This window comes from Rhinatrema bivittatum, chromosome 1 (assembly GCF_901001135.1).
Source record: "Rhinatrema bivittatum chromosome 1, aRhiBiv1.1, whole genome shotgun sequence".
In the NCBI taxonomy this organism is placed as follows: Eukaryota; Metazoa; Chordata; class Amphibia; order Gymnophiona; family Rhinatrematidae; genus Rhinatrema; species Rhinatrema bivittatum.
The window spans coordinates 487,495,196-487,517,803 of NC_042615.1; the positions used below are offsets into that span (position 1 = coordinate 487,495,196).

Consider the following 22,608-nt stretch of genomic DNA (forward strand, 5'->3'; position numbering starts at 1 on the left):
TTTGCCCCACCCCAGCACTCTTGGATTATCTCTGGCACGTCTCGGAACCTGGCCTACAGACTTCTTCCATACAAGTACACCTCAGGGCCATCTCTGCTTACCATCAAGGAGTAGGGGATGCCCCTGGGGAGTCGATTCATGAGAGGCTTAATACAGCTTAAGCTGCCTCTACGACCACCGGTTGTGGCAATGGGACCTCAACATGGTAATTGCACAGCTCATGCTTCCTCCTTTTGAGCCACTGCACTCCTGCAAACTCCGATATCTTACATGGAAAGTAATTTTCCTAGTAGCAATCACATCTGCACGGATGGTAAGTGAGTTACAGGCCCTTGTGACCTACTCACCTTACACAAGGTTCCTCCATGACCGGGTGGTTCTCAGAACTCACCCTAAATTCCTTCCTAAGTTGGTAACAGATTTCCACTTAAATCAGTCCTTTCCTAGCGTGTAGCAGATGGACTCAGGACCAATGGGTATAGTGTACTCCTGCTAGCAGTTGGAGATGGATCAGATTTCAATCTGACGTCAGGCCCTAGTACATATACCCCTGCAGGAAGTGCAGCTCTTCAGTATTTTCCGTCTCCATAGCAGTTAGGGACTATCTGCACGCTCTCAAGCGTTAGATCAAATTTAAAGAAGAAAACCCAAAATTGAAAGAAGAAAACCTACCTGAAGACGAGCCCCGCTCTCCTGCGGTGATACCCTCGGGTCCCTCCCCCAGTTGAGATTCCCAAGGTGATTTCCGTGGTCCCTCGGAGGTGAGCCTCTGTCCGCCGGCCGAATCGCAGCGAGGACCTAGCCCCCGATCCTTCGGGTGCGGCTGAGAAGGCAGCAGGTGCACCCTCGAGCGTGGCAGTGAAGGTATTTGCCCTCTCCCCCTGCCGCCGGGAAGCGCCGAAGACAAGGTAAGGTAGAAATCTTCTACTCGAATCCAGTCTCCGAGGGTTGAGAACGAGCACAGGTCACCGACCGGGACCAGTGCCATCGGTTGATCCGCCCTAGCAGGGCCAGGCCCCGGCTATTCCAAGAGTCTGCCCACGTGGAGACTCTCCGAGGGGGTCGCCATATTGCCGTGTGCTCGCCGACGCCATCTTGGCCCTCTCGCCACACCGTTCACCTCCGAGCGCACATCTCCGACCCAGGCGCACAAAGCACTTGTGCGCATAGACTTATGCGCGCATAGCTTGCGCGCACATAGCCGAGCGCATATCTAGGGCACAGCCGTGCGCACAACTTACACGCTCAATCTAAGTGCACCGGAGCACATAAGATTTACGCGTCGACATCCATGGCACCCCCAGGAACAGAAATTAAAGCGCAAGGCCTCTGCCCGGCATGCCACATCAGAGCCACACAAAGCGAGGAGGCCGATGCCCTGTGCACGCAGTGTGGGGAGGCCCTGGGAGATCCAGCTCAGGGCCAGTCCCACCCAGGGCCGAGTTCCAGCTTCTCAGGGGGCACCCCGGACCTAGCCAGGGGGATCCCCCACAGACGGGGACCCCCAAGGAACCAGCGCCCCTCGGCTTTGATCCAGCGTCCATATCATGGGTAGAGTTTGTCAAGGGGATTCACGCCTTTGTTCAAATGCAAACTGAACCTCTGGCTGTCCAACCACATGCTCCACTGGAGGACCCACAGGCTCCAGGCCCCTCAAGTCCTAGGCACAGGCTCCCTTTACCCAGAAGCCCCATCTACGGGGACTCGGACACCTCTGAGGAAGAAGCCGAACCCCTAGAAGAAGGGGAGCTCCCCCCGGGGACAGAGCCTCACCGAACCGTGAGACGCGTCTTCACAAAGGACGAGCTCCCGGACCTGGTCAATCAATGTCTGACTGAGCTCGCTATCCCGGGCCCAGGTACTTCGGGGAAACCAAAGCCAAACCCCCTGCTGGAGGGTCTTAGATAGACTTCTCGCCATTTCCCTCTGTTACAAGCAGTACAACAGCTGATTGACCTGGAATGGAATGCTCCGGAGTCCGCATTCAAAGGGGGACGAGCCTTGGCGGTCCTGTACCCCCTGGACTCAGCAACCAAAGATCTTCTTGCATGCCCAAGAGTGGATGCTATGGTCTGCGCGGTCTCTAGGCGCACCACTGTCCCAGTGGAGGGAGGAGCTGCGCTCAAAGATGCACATGACCGACGTCTGGAGTCCATCCTCAAACAATCATTTGACGTCGCCGCTATGTCTCTACAAATTGCGGCCTGCTGTACCGTGGTGACACGTGCCTGCCTATCACAAACCAGGAACAACACCCCGGGAGAAGACATGGAACCAGTGGTATCATTCCTAGCGGACGCTGCCTCCGACCTAGTGCGCACAGCGGCCAGAGGAGTGTCCTCTGCGGTGGCTGCCAGGAGACAACTTTGGCTCCGAAGGTGGTCGGCCGAAGCATCTTCCAATACGCACCTCACAAGGATGCCCTTCAAAGGATCCCTCCTGTTCAGCAGCGAACTAGAGAAACTGGCCGACAAATGGGGCGAGTCCCCATTGCCGCGACTGCCGGAAGATAAGACAAAGAGAAATCAGCGTCCCTTCCCCAGATCCTCCAGGGGCAGACGTTCACAGCGCTTCAATCCTTACAGGAACAACTATCAAGCGCCCCGCCCTACTGGCAGGAACCAGTCCTTTCGGACCAAGCACAACAAGAGGGGAGCCAGCTCGGATACGGGCCCCAGCTGCACCACACAATGAAATTCAGCCAACCCATCCAAGGGAAGAAGCCATAAGGGGCAGATTAGCCCTATTCTACCACAGATGGGTCGAGATAACCTCGGACAAGTGGGTCCTAGCCATCATTCGGGAGGGGTACTACCTGAATTTCCTACGAACCCCTCCAGACAAGTACGTGGAGTCCCCCTGCCACGACCCCTCCAAGAGGGCGGCAGTGGAAGCTACACTGTCCAGGCTACTGGCACTCAAGGCCATAACCCCAGTACACCTCCACAGGAAATAAATACCGGCCATTATTCCATTTATTTTATCGCTCCCAAGAAAGAGGGAACATTCAGGCCCATCCTGGATCTCAAGTCGGTCAACCGCCACCTCAGGATCCCTCGCTTCCGCATGGAAACCCTACGATCCGTTATAAGGGCGATACAACCAGGAGAGTTTCTCACATCCCTGGATCTTTCGGAGGCCTATCTGCACATCCCCATTCATCAGGAACATCAGCGCTACCTACGCTTCAAAGTCCTGAACCGTCACTACCAGTTCCGGGCACTACCCTTCAGGTTAGCCACAGCACCCCGGTCGTTCACCAAGGTAATAGTGGTGGTGGCGGCAACACTGAGGAAGGAAGGAATCCTTGTTCACCCCTACCTGGACGATTGGCTGATCAGAGCAAAGTCACCGGAGGAAAGCCGCCAAGCAACCAGCAGAGTCATAACTCTACTGGAAAGCCTAGGATGGGTAGTCAACACAAACAAAAGCTCCCTACAGCCCTCACAGTCGCTGGAGTACCTAGGAGCCCGATTCGACACCAAAGAGGACAAGGTCAGCCTGACCCCCACAAGGAGATCAAAATTGTGGAACCGGCTACAAACCTTGCTGGACGATCCTCGTCCCACAGCATGGGATTACCTGCAAGTCCTCGGGCTGATGGCATCCACACTGGAAGTTGTGCCACGGGCGCGAGCCCACATGAGGCCCCTACAGCGCTCACTCCTATCACAGTGGAGCCCACGGTCCCAGAACTACACCGTACGTCTGTCACTCCCGGGCATAGTTCGGACCCAGCTACGGTGGTGTCTGCAGGCCAGCCACATGAGCCGGGGATCAAGACTATCCTCCCCAACCTGGACTCTACTCACCACAGATGCCAGTCTAAGAGGATGGGGAGCACACTGCGAGGAGCTAACCGCCCAATGGCAGTGGAACGCAGAAGAAGCGGGTTGGAACATCAACCGCCTAGAAGTGCGAGCAGTCAGACTAGCCTGCATGCGGCTCGTCCACAGACTTCGAAACAAAGCGGTCAGAGTAATGTCGGACAATGCCACGACAGTGGCCTACATCAGCCGGCAGGGGGGGGAACCAGAAGCCAACAGGTGTCCCTAGAAATAGACCCCCTGATGGCGTGGGCAGAAGCAAACCTCCAGGAGATCTCCGCCGTCCACATCACTGGGAAAGACAACATCACGGCAGACTTCCTCAGCAGGGAAAGTCTAGACCCAGGAGAATGGAGGCTGTCACCCACAGCCTTCAAGATAATAGTGGATCGGTGGGGGACACCGGACATGGACCTTCTGGCAAACAGATCCAACGCCCAAGTATCCAGATACTTCAGCCGCAGGTGGGAACCGCACTCCCAAGGGATCGATGCCCTGGTACAGCCCTGGCCCCCGGGGACTCTACGCCTTCTCGCCGTGGCCCCTACTGGGCACATTCATTCACAAGATATACCTACACAAGGGACTAGTTCTTCTGGTGGCTCCGGACTGGCCAAGAAGACCCTGGTACGCAGACATGAGAAGACTGCTGGCAGGGAACCCCCTACCCCTGCCCCCACAAAGGGACCTGCTCCAACAAGGTCTGATCTTCCACGAGGACCCAGCTCAATTCTCTCTTACAGTCTGGCCATTGAGAGGGCTCGCCTGAGAGAGAGCAGGTACTCAGGGGCGGTAATCGACACCCTCCTCCAAGCACGCAAGTTCTCCACATCACTAATGTACATAAGGATCTGGAGAGTATTTGAAGCCTGGTGCGAAGACCACAACATCAAACCATGCTCATTCACAGTTCCCGTGATCCTGGAATTCTTACAGAACGGACTACAGAAGGGCCTGTCCCTCAACTCCATCAAGGTACAGGTGGCTGCCCTGTCATGCTATGGCTCCAAGAGCGACAGCATAGCCTCTCACCTGGATGTGTCACGCTTCCTGACAGGAGTCAAACACATTCGCCCACCACTAAAGTGGCTGGTACCTCTGTGGAACCTCAATCTCATTTTGGACTTTCTAGCGGGAACCGCCTTCAGACCCCTACGAGGCCTGTCCCTTCGCCTGTTAACCTTGAAGACTGTGTTTTTGCTAGCGGTGTGTTCAGCCCGCCGCATATCAGAACTACAAGCACTGTCCTGCCGTGAGCCGTTCCTCAGGCTCAATCCGGGTCCATCCAACTACGCACGGTCCCCTCCTTCCTCCCTAAAGTGGTCTCACACTTCCACCTTAACCAGACCATCTCGCTACCAATGACGGATGCCCGGAAGAATTCTGAAGAAGCCCGTAGTCTTCGCCACCTCAACATCGGCAGACTCCTATCCAGATACCTGGAAATGTCCGAGCCCGTACGAAAAACGGACCACCTTTTCGTCCTTCACATCGGAAAGAGACAAGGGGAAGCGGCCTCACAGGCAACCATCACCCACTGGATCAAGGAAGTCATCAAGGTGGCCTACGTAGAAGCTGTCAAGCCACCACCTCTACAGGTCAAGGCACATTTTACCAGAGCCCAGGCAGTATCATGGGCAGAAACTAGAATGCTGTCACCTGCCGAGATCTGCAGGGCGGCTACATGGCACTCCATCCATACCTTCTCCAAATTCTACCGTCTGGATGTTCAGGCTTGGGAGGACACAGCATTTGCAAGGGCAATACTAAGTGGGTCACGAGCAGCCTCCCACCCAGATTGGGAGTAGCTTTTATACATCCCATTGGTCCTGAGCGCATCTGCTACACGCTAGGAAATGGAAAAATTACTTACCTGATAATTTCGTTACCCTTGGCTGCCATCACGCAGGGCCCTCAAATGTTCAAGGGTAAGCCATGTTTTTCATTTACCAAGGGCATCCACCCTGCCGGGTGGCGACGCTTTCCAGTTGAGTACACTGGCGGTCTCCAGCTATAGTCAATCAACCAGTTCAAGTTAATCAAGTTTAACGTTTAACCTAGTTATGAAGTTATCCAAGTTAACCAAATTATTAAGTTAATCAGTCAGTCACACATATATCCACAGTGCTTTTCGAGGAGAATACTGAAGAGCTGCACTTCTTGCAGGGGTATATGTACTAGGGGCTGACGTCAGATTGAAATCTGATCAGTCTCCAACTGCTAGCAGGAGTACACTATACCCATTGGTCCTGAGTCCATCTGTCTACACGAAATTATCAGGTAAGTAATTTCTCCAATAGTCTTGCCCACTTTCTTTCAAAGGCCTCACCCTCATCCAGGTGAGCGAGCTCTGCACACCTTGGACTGTAAGCGTGTGCTCGCATTTTATTTAGACCGCATTACGGCCCACAGGAAGTCCACCCAACTCTTTCTTTTGACAAAAGCAAGCTTGGAGTTGCGGTGGGCAAGCAGACTCTCTCCAACTGGTTGGCAGACTGTATTGAATTCTGCTACCAACAAGCAGGCCTTCCATTTCAGGGACGAGTGAAGGTGCACTCAGTCAGGGCCATGGCAACGCCAGTAGCACACTACCGTTCAGTAGCGATTGCCGACAATCTGCAGGGCTGAGACATGTAGCTCTCTCCACACTTTCGCAGCTCACTACTGTCTAGACAAGGCTGGACGATAAGACTCTTGTCTTTGGCCAGTTTGTCCTAAGGAATTTATTCTCAGTATAGAAAACCAACTCGTCCTACCTTGACCCGCTGTGAATTTCAGGCTGCCTCATCACTGCCAACAGCACCCCAGTTGTTGTGCCTATTGCACATGTTGTGTGCTAGTTGGCCTGCTTCATATGAATCAGCCTGTAGCTTGCTATTCACCCATATGTGAGGGCTACCATCCTGCTTGTCCTGGGAGAAAGCAGAGTTGCTTACCTGTAACAGGTGTTCTCCCAGGACAGCAGGATGTTAGTCCTCATGAAACCCACCTGCCACCCCACAGAGTTGGGTTCGATAACATTTTCTTATTTTACTTTTTCGCTCGTACTTTTTGCTACAAACGAGACTGAAGGGGGACCCAGTGTGGCCACAGGTTAGTGGCATGCTGGGCATGCTCAGTTTGCCAGTCAAAGTTCTAGAAACTGACAGAAGTGTTCTGATGATGATGTCACCCATATGTGAGGACTAACATCCTGCTTTCGTGTGAGAACCCTGTTACATTTAAGCAACTCTGCTTTCCTCAGTTGCCAGAGGATAAGCAGATGCCACACTCCTTCGGCATGAGAGGTTGTGGCAGGGATGCAAGCATTTTTGACCCAGAGAGGAGAGGCCTTTCAGAGGATTCGACTTTCAGTAGGTCTCAGTCCTTTTCATCCCAGACGAGGCATGGGCTCGGGTAATGGAACCTCCTGAGCCTTCCCAATGAAGGTTTGACGACCCACTCCTAGGAACAGGAGATAGGTGGTGCCTCTCTCACTTTTATCAGAGGTGGGTCGAAATCATATCGAACCAGTGGGTTCTGGAGGTGATACGAGATGGATATGCACTGCAGTTTTGCAGCAGGACATGTTCATGGTGTCACCCTGCCATTCCCGCAGAAGAAGTAGGCAGAGTGTACATTGACAAGGCTGCTCAGAGGGCTGTGGTTTCAGTGCCCACGTCTCACAAAAATATGGGTCGATATTCCATTTTGCTGTGGGAACTGATTCTGTTACATGAGCTAGTAGTAGGGATTGTCATTTTTTAAAATTTGATCCAAATTTGAGTGCTGGTGGCATAGAAGAGTAGATGGTAAAGTCTGGAAATTCAGGTGGTAACCTTTTTGAATTATATTATGAGGTGCGCCCATTGGGGATAAAAATATGTGTTCCTCTTCCTTTCCACATATACTGGTTGATCCTTTAAAGGAGCCAGAATCTTGAGTCTGCTGTAGTCAAAAACTCTGATGGTTTTTGTGTGGACTGTTGGTTATATTTTTGATGGACTTTCTTTCTTGGGCATGGCCTACCTTGAGTTTGCAGAGGTTGAGATTGCAGTTGAGATGAGTGTTTTCTCTGAAGCAATTGATATCTCCTGGGGTGGTAATACTACTCATAAAATTGAGATTGGTATCTTTTATTGTATGGATTAGGTTCAGACATGGATTCTGTTAAAGGTTGTAATGTTAGAGTGATCTTTTATGTTAATCACTGTTTCCTTTATCTCCAAAAAGATTGTCTCCTTAACAAGTAATGTCCCCTGATTTATCATAAATGTCTTTTCCGATTCTAGATACCTTTAATCCGTGTTAGCCTTTTTCCTATTGCTAGAGCAGATGATCATGAAGTATCAAATGCATCATACACCAATTTTAATTAGATGTTATATACATTCATTTAGAAGAGGTATTAGGAGAGATCTTCTGATATGGTGGTTCTGGTAAACCTGGAGAATATTCCATAGAGTAAAATGAAAAATCCTGAGAAGGCAGTGATGAATCTTTATTGGAAAACCAAAATTATTAGCAGGTTCCAAAGAATGGAGGGTTATCCTTCAATGAAGTTGAAGCTTGCGGCGACTCTTGTTGAAGTTCTGGTGGATCTTGATATGGAGGAATGGAAGATTAGGATTCAATTTGAAAAGTTAATCTTTGTAAAATCGTATCCAACAGAGAAGACTCAGGAGTCCTTGGTATATTTTTCATGTAATTATGTATGAATTCCAACTACATTACCTGCAAAAAATGGATGGCTATCTGCTAAAAGGAGTAATAAACGATGTATCCAGTTCTGGCACTAGCATAAGTATGGAAGGAGACTCCTGTGGCACCAAAGTTTTTTGGCAGGATTCTGAAAATTCAGCCAATGCCTTTGATATGGATTTGTGTGAAGACTATGTAACCAGATGTTGATGGTGTCAACCGCTTTGGGGCAAGGCCCCCTGATTAGTGAATCGGATCTTTTTGGTGCAGAGCTTGAAGTTGATGGCACCACGTGCTTTTGCACTGTCATATAGCGCTGAAGGCTTCCATTCCATAGCTTTCTTGTCTATACTCAGAGTAGGAAGGAAGATGATCTCTGTGCTTAGGAAACTCTGACCACTTTTCTTTCTAGGTTTTGGTTCCACCTAAGAAGCTGATTTTTCTCACTTGGGGATCATGTCTCATATTTCAGTTTTAGCTGTCTTAACATTAGAGCTTTAGATGTTTTCCTGCATGCAATTGCTCATATTATGGGCTGCTCCTAGATTTATTTATTTATTTATTTTATTTAAGGTTTTTCTATACCGGCATTCATGAAAGCGTTCACATCATGCCGGTTTACATGAAACAGGGGTGTGAAGAACAAACCAAGAACATAACTAAACGTGATGAAGAGATGCAGTTACAATTAACAGGGGCTGTAAACTGGGAGGAGGAAAAATAGAGAGAGAAAGAGGAGGTTAATTATATACAATAGTACAGTATATATACATAATCCGAAATATATAGTTGCTGAGTGGAGTCTTTAATGGTTGGCGTGTTAAGTGGAGTTCGGGAAGGCTTGCCTAAACAGCCATGTCTTAAGTCTTTTCCTAAAAGTTAGTAGGCATGGCTCATTTCTGAGATCTGGTGGGATAGTGTTCCATAATTGTGGGCCTGCTGTGGAGAAGGCTCGGTGTCTTAAGGTACTGTGGTTAGTGGTTTTGGTAGGTGGAACAATGAGGCATCCTTTGTAAGCTTCTCTGGTCGGTCTTGTGGATATGTGTGGACGTAAAGGAATTTGTAGGTCAATTGTAGTGTGATGGTGAATAATTTTGTATATTAAGGTGATAGATTTGTAAATTACTCTGAAATGAATTGGTAACCAGTGGAGGTCTTTTAGGACTGGGGAGATATGGTCTCTCTTCCTGGTGTTAGTTAGTAGTCTGGCTGCTGCATTTTGGACCATTTGGAGCGGTTTGGTGTAGGAGGAGGGGAGGCCAAGTAACGTAGAGTTACAATAGTCTAATTTGGAGAATATGAGAGCTTGGAGGATGGTTCTGAAGTCTTTGGTGTGGAAGAGGGGTCTTATCCTTTTTAAAACATGCAGCTTATAGAAGCAGTCTTTGGTTGTTTTGTTTATGTGGGCTTTGAAGTTTAGTTTATTGTCAATTAGAACACCTAGATCTCTTACTTGAGTAGTTTGTAGGTTGGTTGGAAGACAAGTTGAAGGATTGTTGTTCTCCGGAGAAATGAGTAATAGTTCTGTTTTATTGGAGTTAAGTACCAGATTTAGGCTGTTGAGGAGGTTTTTGATTTCTTGATGACAGGACTCCCAGAAATCAAGTGTTTTTGAGTAAGATTCTTTGATGGGGATCAGTATTTGTATGTCGTCTGCATAAAGAAAGTGATTTAAGTTGAGGTTGGTGAGGAGTTGACAAAGAGGCATGAGGTAAATATTAAAGAGTGTAGGGGATAAAGAGGAGCCTTGAGGGACTCCAATGGTCGAGTCGAAACGTGATGATTCTTTATTTTGGATTTTAACTTTATAACCTCTGTTAGTGAGAAACGATTTGAACCAGGAGAGCGCCAATCCAGAAATTCCTATTGTAGATAATTGGTTTAAGAGAATAGAATGATTGACGGTATCAAAGGCTGCTGAAAGATCTAGAAGGACCAATATGAAGGATTGTCCTTTGTCTATGCCAAGAGTAAGGAGGTCTGTGAGGGAGGTGAGGAGGGATTCTGTGCCTAGGTTCTTGCGGAATCCATATTGCGAGGCGTATAGCAGTTTGTTATCTTCAATGTAGTCTGATAATTGGGAATTCACCAGCCTTTCCATAATCTTGGCAATGAAAGGAAGATTGGCTATAGGTCGGTAATTGTTAGGGTCATTTGGTTCCAAGTTTGGTTTTTTTAAGAGTGGTTTGAGAGAGGCCTGTTTGAGGTCTTCAGGGAAGGCACCTTGAGAGAGTGAACAGTTGATGATGTCTGCCAGTGTTTTGGATATAGTGTCTGGGATTGAAAGAAGAAGTTTGGTAGGGATATGGTCCGCTGGGTGCGAAGAAGGTTTCATTCTTCTAAGGATAGTTTGGATTTCGGCAGCTGTGGTAGGTTCAAAGAATACGAGGTGATTGTTTTTGATGGGAGGCAGTAGAGATGATGGAAGGGGGGCGATTTTGGAAGGAAGTTGAGTCAGAAGATTCGTGATTTTATTTTGAAAAAATAGTGCAAGTTCTTCAGCTTTAGATTGAGCTTGGTTACTAGGGCACTCTGGAGAGGGTATTTGGGTGAGGGTGGATACATAGTTGAATAGGGCTTTGGCGTCGAAGACCAAGTTGTGGATTTTAGAAGCATAAAAGTCTCTCTTTGATTTGTATGTGGAGGCCTTGTACTGGTGAAGCGTGAATTTGTAAGTTGAGAGTGTGTTGGCGTTTGGGGTTTTTCTCCAGTTGGATTCCTTTTGTCTTAAATTTTGTTTGAGCCTTCTGAGTTCGTTAGTGAACCATGGTTGTTTTTTGGAGGAGTTTGGGTGTGATTTTTTAGTTGTTAGAGGGCAAAGTTTGTTGGCTATGTTTTCTGTGATTGCATTCCAGGAGCGTAGGGCCGTGTTGGGATCTGAGAGGACTATATCTGTGAGGTGATTGGTTAATTGTTTGGTGAGTTCATCAGATTGGCAAGCTTTCCTGTAGAGAAAGGAAGGTGAAGGGGTATTAGGGGCACTCGAATTTTCCAGCTGAAATGATGTGGAGATCATGGAATGATCTGACCAAGGTACCTTCAGATTTTTTGGCGGGGAGGACGATTTTATGCCTTTGTTGATAAAGATCAGGTCCAGCATATGACCTGCTTTATGTGTAGGACTGTTGACCGTTTGGGTGAAGCCCATCGCTGAGAGGGCTAGGAGCAGTGTTTGGCAACTTGGTGAGGGAGAAGGGTTGTCTATATGGAGATTGAAATCTCCTAATATTATTGCTGGAGTGTCTAGGTTGATGAGTGTAGTGGTTATTTCGATGAAGGGTGAGAGATCAGATTCTAATAGTCCTGGGGGGGCATAGATGAGAAGGATTTGAAGTTGGTGTGATGTGAAGAAGCCGATTTCAAGCTTGGTGTCGGAGTGGACCGGATGGTGTGAGAACCTGAGGTCTTTTTTAGTTGCAAGGAGGATTCCTCCTCCCCTCTTTTTCAGTCTGGGAAGAGAGAATATGTCGTACGTTTGCGTTGGAAGTTGGTTTATTATTGCGGTGTCTGAGGGTTTCAGCCAGGTTTCCGTTATTGCGCAGATGTCCGGCTTAGAGTCATTGAGGTAGTCGTTGAGGATTAGTGATTTTTTGGTTAAGGATTGCGCATTGAATAGTGATAGGGTAAATAGAGTAAGTCCTAGGAGCTGGGTTATCGGAGTGATTAGGATTGGTGTGAGAGATTTTAGGTTACGATGGTATGTTTGACTGGTTGGTGTTCTTTTCTGAGAGAGGCAGTGATATAGGATTGGGATTGGGAAGGTAGGAAGCATATTGGAAGCTTGATTTGTATTGAATGTTGGCATCATTTGCGAAGATGGTGGGGTTGTCTGAGGAGTTTGTTTGTCTGAGTCAGGCGTTGTTGCGTGGATGCTGAAGTCCTGAAAGGTTGTCTGCGTGTGGGGTTGTCTGAGAGGCTGTCTGAGACAAGAGTTGTTGAGTGGATGCTGGAGTCCTGAAACGTTGTCTGCGTGTGGGGTTGTCTGAGAAGCTGTCTGTGTCAGGCATTGTTGAGTGGATGCTGGACTTTGTGAATATCAGACTTTGTGAATATCCACACTGGCCAGCTTGTGCTTACAAATTAGTATAAAGTTTGAATGGTTTCTTTCCTGACATGATGAAGGAAAGTAAAATAACTGCTTTTTTTTTACTTATTTATTTATTTATGGTTTTTATATACCGATCTTCTTACATTATATGTAAATCAAATCGGTTTACAGAGAACAGTTGAATAGGCTTGCTTGTGGGCAATTACATATAACAAAGAACTTTTTTGAGTAACATATTGAGTAACATATTGTATATACAACAAAAATGTTAGAGAAAAAATGACACAAGGCGGGGGGGGAAAGGCCAAATCATCCCACGGCAGCAGGGTGACTGAAAAAAAAAATGTTCTGCCTGCTTAGGCAGAAGGAGTTTGACAAAGGGACTTGCACAGTGACAGTGAGCATGCCCAGAAATACATCTGGATGTTTCTGAATAGGGGGAGAGCATATTCTAAGTCAATACCATCTAAAGATGTCACCTATTTATGTAATTGTCTTTCATCTTTGTCTATGGAGAAAATGTATTCTTTGCATTCAAGGTGTCAAAGGAAGACCAAATGACTGCCAGCATGGTTTTATTGTGAGGTACAGGAGACAGTTAAAGCCAAAAGAGCATATTTAAATAAAAAAAGGAAAGCGGAAAATATTGAAGAGCATAAGCACTGGCAAGTTAGATGTAAAACAGTAATAAGTTAAATAGTTAGGCAAAGTGAGAATTTGAAAAGAAGATTTAGAGGTAAAATCGAATTTAAAAAAAAAACTTGTTCAAAACATTTGATGCAAAAAAAAAAGAAACCTATAACTGAGTCAGCTGAACCTGTAGATGACCAAGGGAGTAAAATAGATGATCAGGGAGGACAAGCAAAAAGCAAAACTGAGAGATCAATATTCAGCACCACTTATCCGGCTAAGTGGTGGCGGCTGAATATCTGGCCAGATTTAGCAGCTACCCCTTATCTAGATAAGTACTTAGCTGGCTAAGTGGTAGGCAGGAAATGGGAATTTCAAGGAGGAGCTACTTATCTGGTTAATACAGTGGTCCCCAACCCTGTTCTGGAGGCCTACCACCCAGTCAGGTTTTCAGGATATCCACACTCATGCATATTCATTGTGGATATCCTGAACACCCGACTGGCTGGTGGGCCCCCAGGACAGGGTTGGGGACCACTGGGTTAGTATAGCCAGATAGTAGTAATATTCAGATTTATGCGGCTATGTTAACCTAATAAGTTAGACTTGCTCAGTGGCAGGTCTGAATCAGTTGGATGAGTCTTTATCCAGCTAACTCACTTATAGGCCGATACAGTAAATTTCGCGGGAGAGCGGGTAAGCGCCCGCTCTCCCGGCGCACGCACAGGCAATTCTCCTGTGTGCGCGATTCACTAAAACAAAATATTTAAATTAGGGCCCGCGGTAAAAAGAGGCGCTAGGGACACTAGCACATCCCTAGCGCCTCTTTTTGGACAGGAGTGGTAGCTGTCAGTGAGTTTGACAGCCGACGCTCAATTTTGCCGGCGTCTGTTCTCAAACGCACTGACAGCCACGGGTTCGGAAACCGCGCACTGGCAAAATTGAGCATCCGGTTTTCAAGCCGTGGGCCGATTTTTAAATTTTTTAAATTTTTGATTATTTTTAACTTTTGGGACCTCCGACTTAATATCACCATGATATTAAGTTGGAGTGTGCACAGAAGCAGTTTTTACAGCTTTTCTGTGCACTTTCCCGGTGCCGGCAGAAATTAATGCCTATCTTTGGGTAGGCGCTAATTTCTGAAAGTAAAATGTGCGGAAATAATTAATAGGGCCATCAACATGCATTTGCATGTTGCGGGCACTATTAGTTTCGGGGGGGTTGGACGCGCTTTTGACGTGCTATTACCCCTTACTGAATAAGGGGTAAAGCTAGCGCGTCAAAAACGCGCGTCCAAACGCGGGTTAACAGTGCACTCCATTGGAGTGCACTGTACTGTATCGGCCTGTCTGCTGGATATCTTTCAGTATCGAGCCCTGAATTATTTCTTTGCCTTAGCTTTTATTAGGATGATATTGGACATACCCACACCAGAAACATTCTTTGGTGGTGATTCTGAGCAACTAAAAGCTAATTACTGTGAAAAAAGAAGTCCAAGGATGATCTGGGAAACTATATAGACCAGTGAACCTGATTTTGGTGCTAGAGAAAATGGTAGAAGCTATTCTTATAAACAAAATTACTGGCCATATAGACAGACATGGCTTAATGGGGAACAGTCACCATGACTTTAGTAAAGGAAAGTCTTGCTTTACCATCTTTTAGAGTTTTTTGAAGGTGAAAAGAAACTTTGATAAAGGTGAGCCAGGTGATATAGTATATTTGGATTTTCAGACGGCATTTGAAAAGTCCCTAATAGGACTTCTCAGGAAATTAAAAAGTCATGGGATAGGATGCAGAGTCTTATTGTGGATTGGTTAAAAAAAACAGTAAATGGAGCAGGTCGAAATGGTCAGTTCCTGTTCATACCCCACATCAGTCCAGACTCCTGGGTTTTGCCTCCGTGCCAACAGATGAAGATAGAGAAGAAAAGCTTTACTGACACTGCTACTTAACCTAGTGTGCCACCTACAGTCCCTCAGTATTTCTGTCTCCAGCAGATGGTAGAGGTGTAGAACCTGCATTCCGGAGTGGGGAGGGGGGGAGGAATAATAGAGATTAATAGGAGCTTCCTCAGAGAGGGTTGTTAGGTCCCTGGATGAGGTGGACGAGCAAGGAATTGGTGATCCTTGGTGTGTCACTGAGGGGGTTTCGATTACTTGGTGGTCCAGTTCCTTTGATCCTCCAGAGAACATTCGGAAAACAGCAGCTGTTCTACAGCATTAAGGAAAGTACTCTAATTGTTATCTGTAAAGTTAAAAAAATAAAATAAAATAAAAGCCTTACAGGCAACTTGGAGAGGGATTCTAGACTCCGGCAGGACTTGAGTGATCAGTGATCACACCAGATGCAGGTGAGAGCCTGTGGTAGCTGGGGATCCTGGCATTAATGAGTCTGCCACGGCGAGCAGAGAGGAAGCAGCCCGTGTGGGAGGAACATGGGGCTGACCAAGGATAGAGGCAAGGCCTGCCGCTTGTGTGGACATATGCACGTGTGCACTGCATCTCCAGGAGATAGGGCAGCTCGGACGGTGCATGCTCAGCTTTGCCATGTACAGATTCTGTGCATAATAGTGCACAATCTGATTCAGTTCTAAAGACCATTATGCTTGTCAAGAGCTGCTGCAGATCCTTTTCCCGTGAATGTGGGGAACTGTGGCCATCTTGGGTACATTCACAGCAGCACAGAAGGCTCCTGGGGAGACAAGGGATTCCCCTCCTTCCTTAGTTTCAGCCATCCCGCAGAGAAGCAGGAAGCTTCTGAGGATGCTCAAGGGAGGATCCTGAGGATTCCCAGGCCTTTTCTTCAGAGTCTATCTGGCTAGAAAGCAGCAGGGTAGAAGCGCTCTCATACCCAGGGTCAGCTGCAAAGTGGTTCATGGCCTACTAAATGGCCCAAGGTGACAGCATCCGGAGGGTGACTAGCATCCAGAGGGTGCTCGGCTTGACTGGGCCGCACAGCAGCCCCATCGAGGAGTCTGAGGACTCCGAAGATGAGACTGGTCCACCAGATGGGTCTCTGGGAGCAGAGTCCATGCAGGTCTTATCGGATCTGGATCAGGAGGAGTACAGGTAGCTGAAGGGGACAAACCTAAGGTGGTCCATCTAGTTTGCAGGGAAGATTTGTGGCTTTTGATTCCACTTGTGCTTAAAGAGTTAGGCATAGAACTTTCTCACAAAGAGTCTGACGAGGATGGAGTGGATCCTGTCATAAACTGCTTGAGAGGTCCGGGTAAGACCTTTCCCTTCCACAAGTCTGTAGTCGAGGAGTGGGACACTCAGGAGACCGGTCTGAAAGTTGGAAGGGCAATGATAAGGTTGTACCTGTTGTCGGAGGAAGCACTTGAGCTTTTGTTGATTTTTGAGGGTTGACTCTTCGGTCTCACTGTTGACCAAGAAAACCACCTTTCCAGTGGTAGGGTTCACCGCACAGAAAGATGTGCAAGTCCGAAAGCTTTCCTCAAGAGGATTCTTGAGGTTTCTGCCTTGGATATATGGGTTGCTGTATGTAGCAGTTATAGGCAGAGAGTTGTTTGCCCTGGGTTCAGCAGTTTGCAGGTGAAGGCAACATCATCATTCTCCATGAAGCAGATAGAGCACTCAGAGAATATAAAAACATGCCATACTGGGTCAGACCAAGAGTCTATCAAGCCCAGCATCCTGTTTCCAACAGTGGCCAATCCAGGCAACAAGTACCTGGCAAGTACCCAAAAACTGTCTATCCCATGCTACTGATGCTAGTAATAGCAGTGGCTATTTTCTAACTTGATTAATAGCAGGTAATGGACTTCTCCTCCAAGAACATATCCAAATCTTTTTTTTAAACCCAGCTACACTAACTGCACTAACCACATCCCCTGGCAACAAATCCAGAGTTTAATTGTGTGTTGAGTGAAAAAGAACTTTCTCCAATTAGTTTTAAATGTGCTACATGCTAACTTCATAGAGTGCCCCCTAGTCCTTCTATTATCCAAAATAATAAATAACCTATTCACATTTACCCGTTCTAGACCTTCATGATTTTAAACACCTCTACCATATCCCCCCTCAGCTGTCTCTTCTCCGGGCTGAACAGTCCTAACCTCTTTAGTCTTTCCTCATAGGGGAGCTGTTCCCATCCCTTTTATCATTTTGCTTGCCCTTCTCTGTACCTTCTCCATCGCAACTATATAAGAACATAAGAAATTGCCATGCTGGGTCAGACCAAGGGTCCATCAAGCCCAGCAACCTGTTTCCAACAGAGGCCAAACCAGGCCACAAGAACCTGGCAATTATCCAAACACTAAGAAGATACCATGCTACTGATGCAATTAATAGAAGTGGCTATTCCCTAAGTAAATTTGATTATTAGCCGTTAATGGACTTCTCCTCCAAGAACTTATCCAAACCTTTTTTGAACCCAGCTACACTAGCTGCACTAACCACATCCTCTGGCAACAAATTCCAGAGCTTTATTGTGCGTTGAGTGAAAAAGATGCAGTGACCAGAATTGTACACAGTATTCAAGGTGCGGTCTCACCATGGAGCGATACAGAGGCTTTATAACATTTTCTGCCTATGTGGCGGATGCTTTGTATGGCTTGATTATGACATCATTCAGAATTATGATGTCAGCAGTTTCTGCCAGGCAGCTGCTAAGGTTAAACTGGTCTGCAGACGTTTGCTCAAAGTTTGTTAGGGGCCCTTCTGTTCAAGTGCAAACTGTTGTTCAGGGAGGATTTAGAGCTGCTGGTGAAGCATCTGGGAGAGTCCAGAGGGCATAATTTGCTGGAAGACAAGCCAAAGGGGTCAAAGAAATCCTTTCCGGCTTGTTTGCATTTTATAGACTATAGGAGATATCGGCAGGCCAAAGGATCTTTAGCAGTAATAGGCAAAGCTTGGGCAGGACCAGTCCTTTCAAGTGGTGGAAACTGACTTGTGATACCCCTGATCAGGGAATTGGGGAGGCCAGGTCTACTCAATGAATAGAGGCTAGTCCTCTTTCAGCTATTGGTGGGTGATTAGGCCACTTTTACAAGGATCACAGCAGGCTACTGGGTCTTAGAAGAGAATAATTTTCTTGCCTAATGAAGGAAGCCTAATTTGTCTCTCCTTACGCTTCCCACACCAAGCAGGTGGCGGTTTATGACACGATGGACCCCTCGTGGCAGCTAGGGGTAATGGGGGAAAGGTCAGTATTCAATTTATTTTGTGGACCGGAAAAAAGAGGCAACATTCAGACCCATTTTGGATTTAAAGATGGTGAATGTGGCCTTCAGGGTGCCATGGTTTCATATGGAAATGCGTTCAGTCATTGCAGCAGTTCACAAGAGAGAGTTCCTGGCGTCACTAGACCTCACCGATGTATCTATATATCCCAGTCAGGCAGGAGCACCTCAAATTCCTGAGGTTTTTGATTCTGGAAGAGCATTTCAAGTCTTGAACCCTTCCTTTCTGGTTTGTAACAGCACTACACACATTTACCAAAGTCGTGGTGGTGACTGCAGTCCTTTGGAAGGAAGGAGTACTGGTACACCCATATTTGGATGACTGGCTCATTCGGCAAAGGCAGTGGACCGCTGGCAGTACAGCAGGTCCTAGAGAGATGGAGGGCTCTGGGATGAGTAGTGAACCTAGCAAAGAGCCATCTGATGCCATCCCTGACCTTGGAATATCTGGGGGGTTCGATACAACATCTGGATTGGCAAGGTGTTCCACACAGAGGAGCGATGGCGAAGCTGCAGAGTTAAGGGCACTGTTTGTTTATGACTCATGGTGCCCAGAGTTTGAGATTATCTGGGTTCTATAGCATCAACATTAGGACTGGTTCCCTGGGTGTTTGCATTCTTCTCCTGATGGAATTCGTTATCAGAGGAGTTTCAATTTCCTCCCCCTCAGGGGGGGAGTCCAGGTCCAGTCTTTCCTGGTGGCTTGGTCCGGTCAATCTGTAAAGGGATGGAATTGGAAATCCTGGATTAAGTGATAGTGACCACCGATGCCAGCCTATCTAATTGGGGAGCTGTGTGTCTGGGCAGACCGCATAAGGCAGATGGTTGTCGGAAGAGTCATCGTAGTCGGTTCGAGATGAGCAGTGTGCTGCTCCTTGCTTTCCTTTCTGCCTCAGTTTCGAGGTCGGCTAGCTCGAGTTCTTGCAGACAGTGCAACAACGGTGGCATCTAGCAACTGAAAAGGAAGGACTAAAAGTCAAGATGATTTCTCAGGAAGCTCAGGAGTTAGTTCACTGACTGGAAAGTAGCACCTGACAGTTCTGGCAGCATCTCACATAACTGGGGTGGAAAAGTGCAAGTGGATTTTCTCAGCAGGCAAAAGTTGACCCCGGAGAGTGGTTGCTGTTGGGCAAAGCAATGCTTCTTCTTTTTCGGGTCAGGTGGGGAACACCACATATGAATTGGGTGGCATTGAGACAAAACGCCCAGTCGATGTGGTTTTACAGTCACAGGCGAGAACACAGAGCAGAAGGAATCGGTACCCTGATACTTTTCTGGCTGCGGGGATTCATCTTTGTTTTTTCCCCATGGCCACTGGTGGGAAAAGTACTAAGGTGCATAGAGAGACACCCAGGCGAAATAATTCTAGTGACACTGGAGTGGCCATTTTGGCTGTGATTCGCAACCTAGTAAACTTGACAATAGATGGATCGTTAAGGTTTAGTCGCCTGAGGTGGTTACATCGGGGTCCAATATTTTCAGATATGACAGATCGCTCCTGTCTCGTAACTTGGCTTTTGGGAAGAAACACTTGTGATGCAAGGGTTATTCTCAAAACGACATTGCCACCTTGATGCATGCCAAGCAGTAAGTTAAACAAGGCGTGCAGCCTACTTAGGCTTCAGTTTCCCATATTTTGACTTTCTGCAAAAAGGCCTAGTGAAGCGTCTAGCCTTTAAGTCCCTTTGGGTGCAGGTGGCAGCTCTAGGCTGTCTTCGCAATAAGGTGCAGGGAATGTCCTTGGCCTCCACCTGGATGCGATTTGATTTCTTTGTGGGGCAAAACGCTTCTGGCCTCCGGTGTGGAAGGTGTGTCCATCGTGGAATCTTAATTTAGTCCAGAGGGTGCTGGACTAAAGGATTTAGCCCTGAAAGTAGTTTTTTGTTTTGTTTTTTTATGGCAATTTGTCCAGAAGAATTTCAGAGCTTCAGGCATTGTCTGAAAGAGATCCTCCTCCTGCAGTTTACGGAGAGTGGAGTGTTTTTGCAAAAGATGCCCTCCTTTCTGCTGAAGGTGGTTTCAGCTTTTCATCTTAGTCAAATGATGGAATTCCCGCTTTTCCTTATTTGGCTTTGTCAGGGCCACATGCGAGGGATCTTCGTGTGTTGGATGTGAGGCGGGTGGTGTTGAGGTATCTCAGGGTAACTAATAGTTTCCATCTCTTTGTGGTATGGTGGAGTCCCAGGAAGGGATGCAAAGCATCTAAGGGTACTATTGCACACTGGCTGAAGGACACAATTGGCTCAGTATACATTTGTAGAGGTCATCTGGTACCAGAGGTTCTAAGGGTTCACTTGACTAGGGTGCAGGCAACCTCATGGGCTGAGTGTCAGCTGGTCTTGCCTCAAGAATTCTATCGGGCAGCAACTTGGAAGCCTTTACATACTTTCACCAGTAATTTACTGTTTGTATGTCCAAGATTTGGATGCCACAGTTTTTGGAGACAGTATATTTCGAGCAAGGCTATCATATACTCACCCATAATAGGGGAGCTTGAGTACATTCCAGGAGTCTGGACTGATCTGGGGTATTCCAGGAACGAAAATTAGCAAGTAAGAACCAATTTTTCTTTTTCCAAATGGTCAATATTCGAGTGTACTAGGGATCTGTGCTAGTACTTATGTTATCATATTTATAAATGATCTAGAAAAGGGAACAATGAGTGAGGTACCGTAATCAAATTTGTGGATGACAAAATTATTCAAAGCCGTTAAAATCACAGCATATTTTGAAGAATTTCAGCAAGCTGCTCTTACAAGACTGGGAGACTGGGCATCTAAATGGCAGATTAAATTTAATGTGGACAAGTGCAAAGTGATGTATATAGGGAAAATAATCCAAACCGCAGGTATACAATGTTAGGTTCCTTATTAGAAATCAGCACCTGGGAAAGATTCCTTGTGGATAATGCTTTAAAAACCTCAGATTAGTGTGCACTGGCAATCAAACACATAGAATGTTAGGAATTATGTGGAAAGGAATAGAGAATAAAACTGAAAATATCATAATTTTATATTGATGAATAGTGCAACCACATCTTGAGTATTGTGTGCAATTCTGAATGCCCCATTTCAAAAAGATATAGCTGAACTAGAAGAGGTGCAGAGGAGGGCAACCAAAATGAGAGATGATAGAACAGCTCCGCCATGAAAAGAGATTAGGGTAGGGCTCAATAGTTTGGAAAAGATACAGGGATTATGTTAGAAGTTTATAGAATCATGACTGGGGTGGAATGGGCAAATTGGGAGTACTTATTTATCCTTTCAAACTAACGCTCCATGAAACTAACAACCCGCAGATTTAAAACAAGTTTTAGAATTTTTTCACTCAGTAGAAAGAATTTTTTTCATTCGGTACACAGTCAAGCTGTGGAATTTGTTTGCAGAGGATGTGGTCAAGGTGACTAGCATAGTGGGTTTTAAAAGATTTGGACAAACTCCTGGAAGAAAAATCCATTAAACAATTATTAACCAGATAGACTTGGGAAAAGCCATCACTTAACCGTGGAAGTGAGGATCTGCTGGGTACTTGTGACCTGGACTGACCACTGTTCAAGACAGGATGCTGAATTCAACGGACCTTGGTCTGATCCAGCATGGTACTTTTATGTTCTTATTTTTATCACAGCCTATCTGTGCTTAAATGACTTGTAGTAAAATGAACAAAATCAATAATCTGAAGGTGTAACATTAAGACTGAGTGAGCATAGATGTGAAATTCTGAGGCCTCTTCTGTTAGTGCAGAGATGCTATGAAAGCAAAGGGCTCAGTCTCTAAGCACCCTGGAGTCATGTTGCTAGAAGGCCCCCAGTGTTAGTACCCCATCCCTGCATTTTCATAAATATTCCTTCATGAATGTAAGTGCCAGTGTGATTTTCTTGGAAGAAAAGTCCTATCCCGGGTTTGATTTCCCTAACTTATTTCTATCTATTTAGTCTGAAGCCAACCAAGCAGAAGGGTCTGCAAGGAGAGATGAGTCTCCCATGGATGTGGATCAGCCTTCTCCAGTCACGCAAGACATACAGTCTGTCGGTCAGTATACACTACTGCTCTTTTTCCCTCCCCTTTTTCCCTCCAGCAATATAGTTTGTGATCTAAGACTATGCTGCTGCTCTTTCCCTTCCTCTCTATCTGCATGGAATGTGTGGTCTATGGATGAATGCTTCTGTTCACGCCCCTTCCCCCTCCAGTAGCACAGGATGTAGCTCTGTACAACCA

At 46.8% G+C, this 22,608-nt stretch overlaps 1 protein-coding gene across 9 annotated transcripts in view; it reads left to right on the plus strand.

Annotated features, from left to right (window-relative positions):
* HUWE1 (HECT, UBA and WWE domain containing E3 ubiquitin protein ligase 1) overlaps positions 1-22,608 on the plus strand; it is a 907,188-nt gene that overhangs the window by 803,869 nt on the left and 80,711 nt on the right. For all 9 annotated transcript variants that reach the window (XM_029607938.1, XM_029607967.1, XM_029607972.1 and 6 more), the window contains one exon: positions 22,326-22,422. In XM_029607938.1, the coding sequence (XP_029463798.1) occupies positions 22,326-22,422 (97 nt within the window). The remainder of the gene's footprint in view (positions 1-22,325; positions 22,423-22,608) is intronic.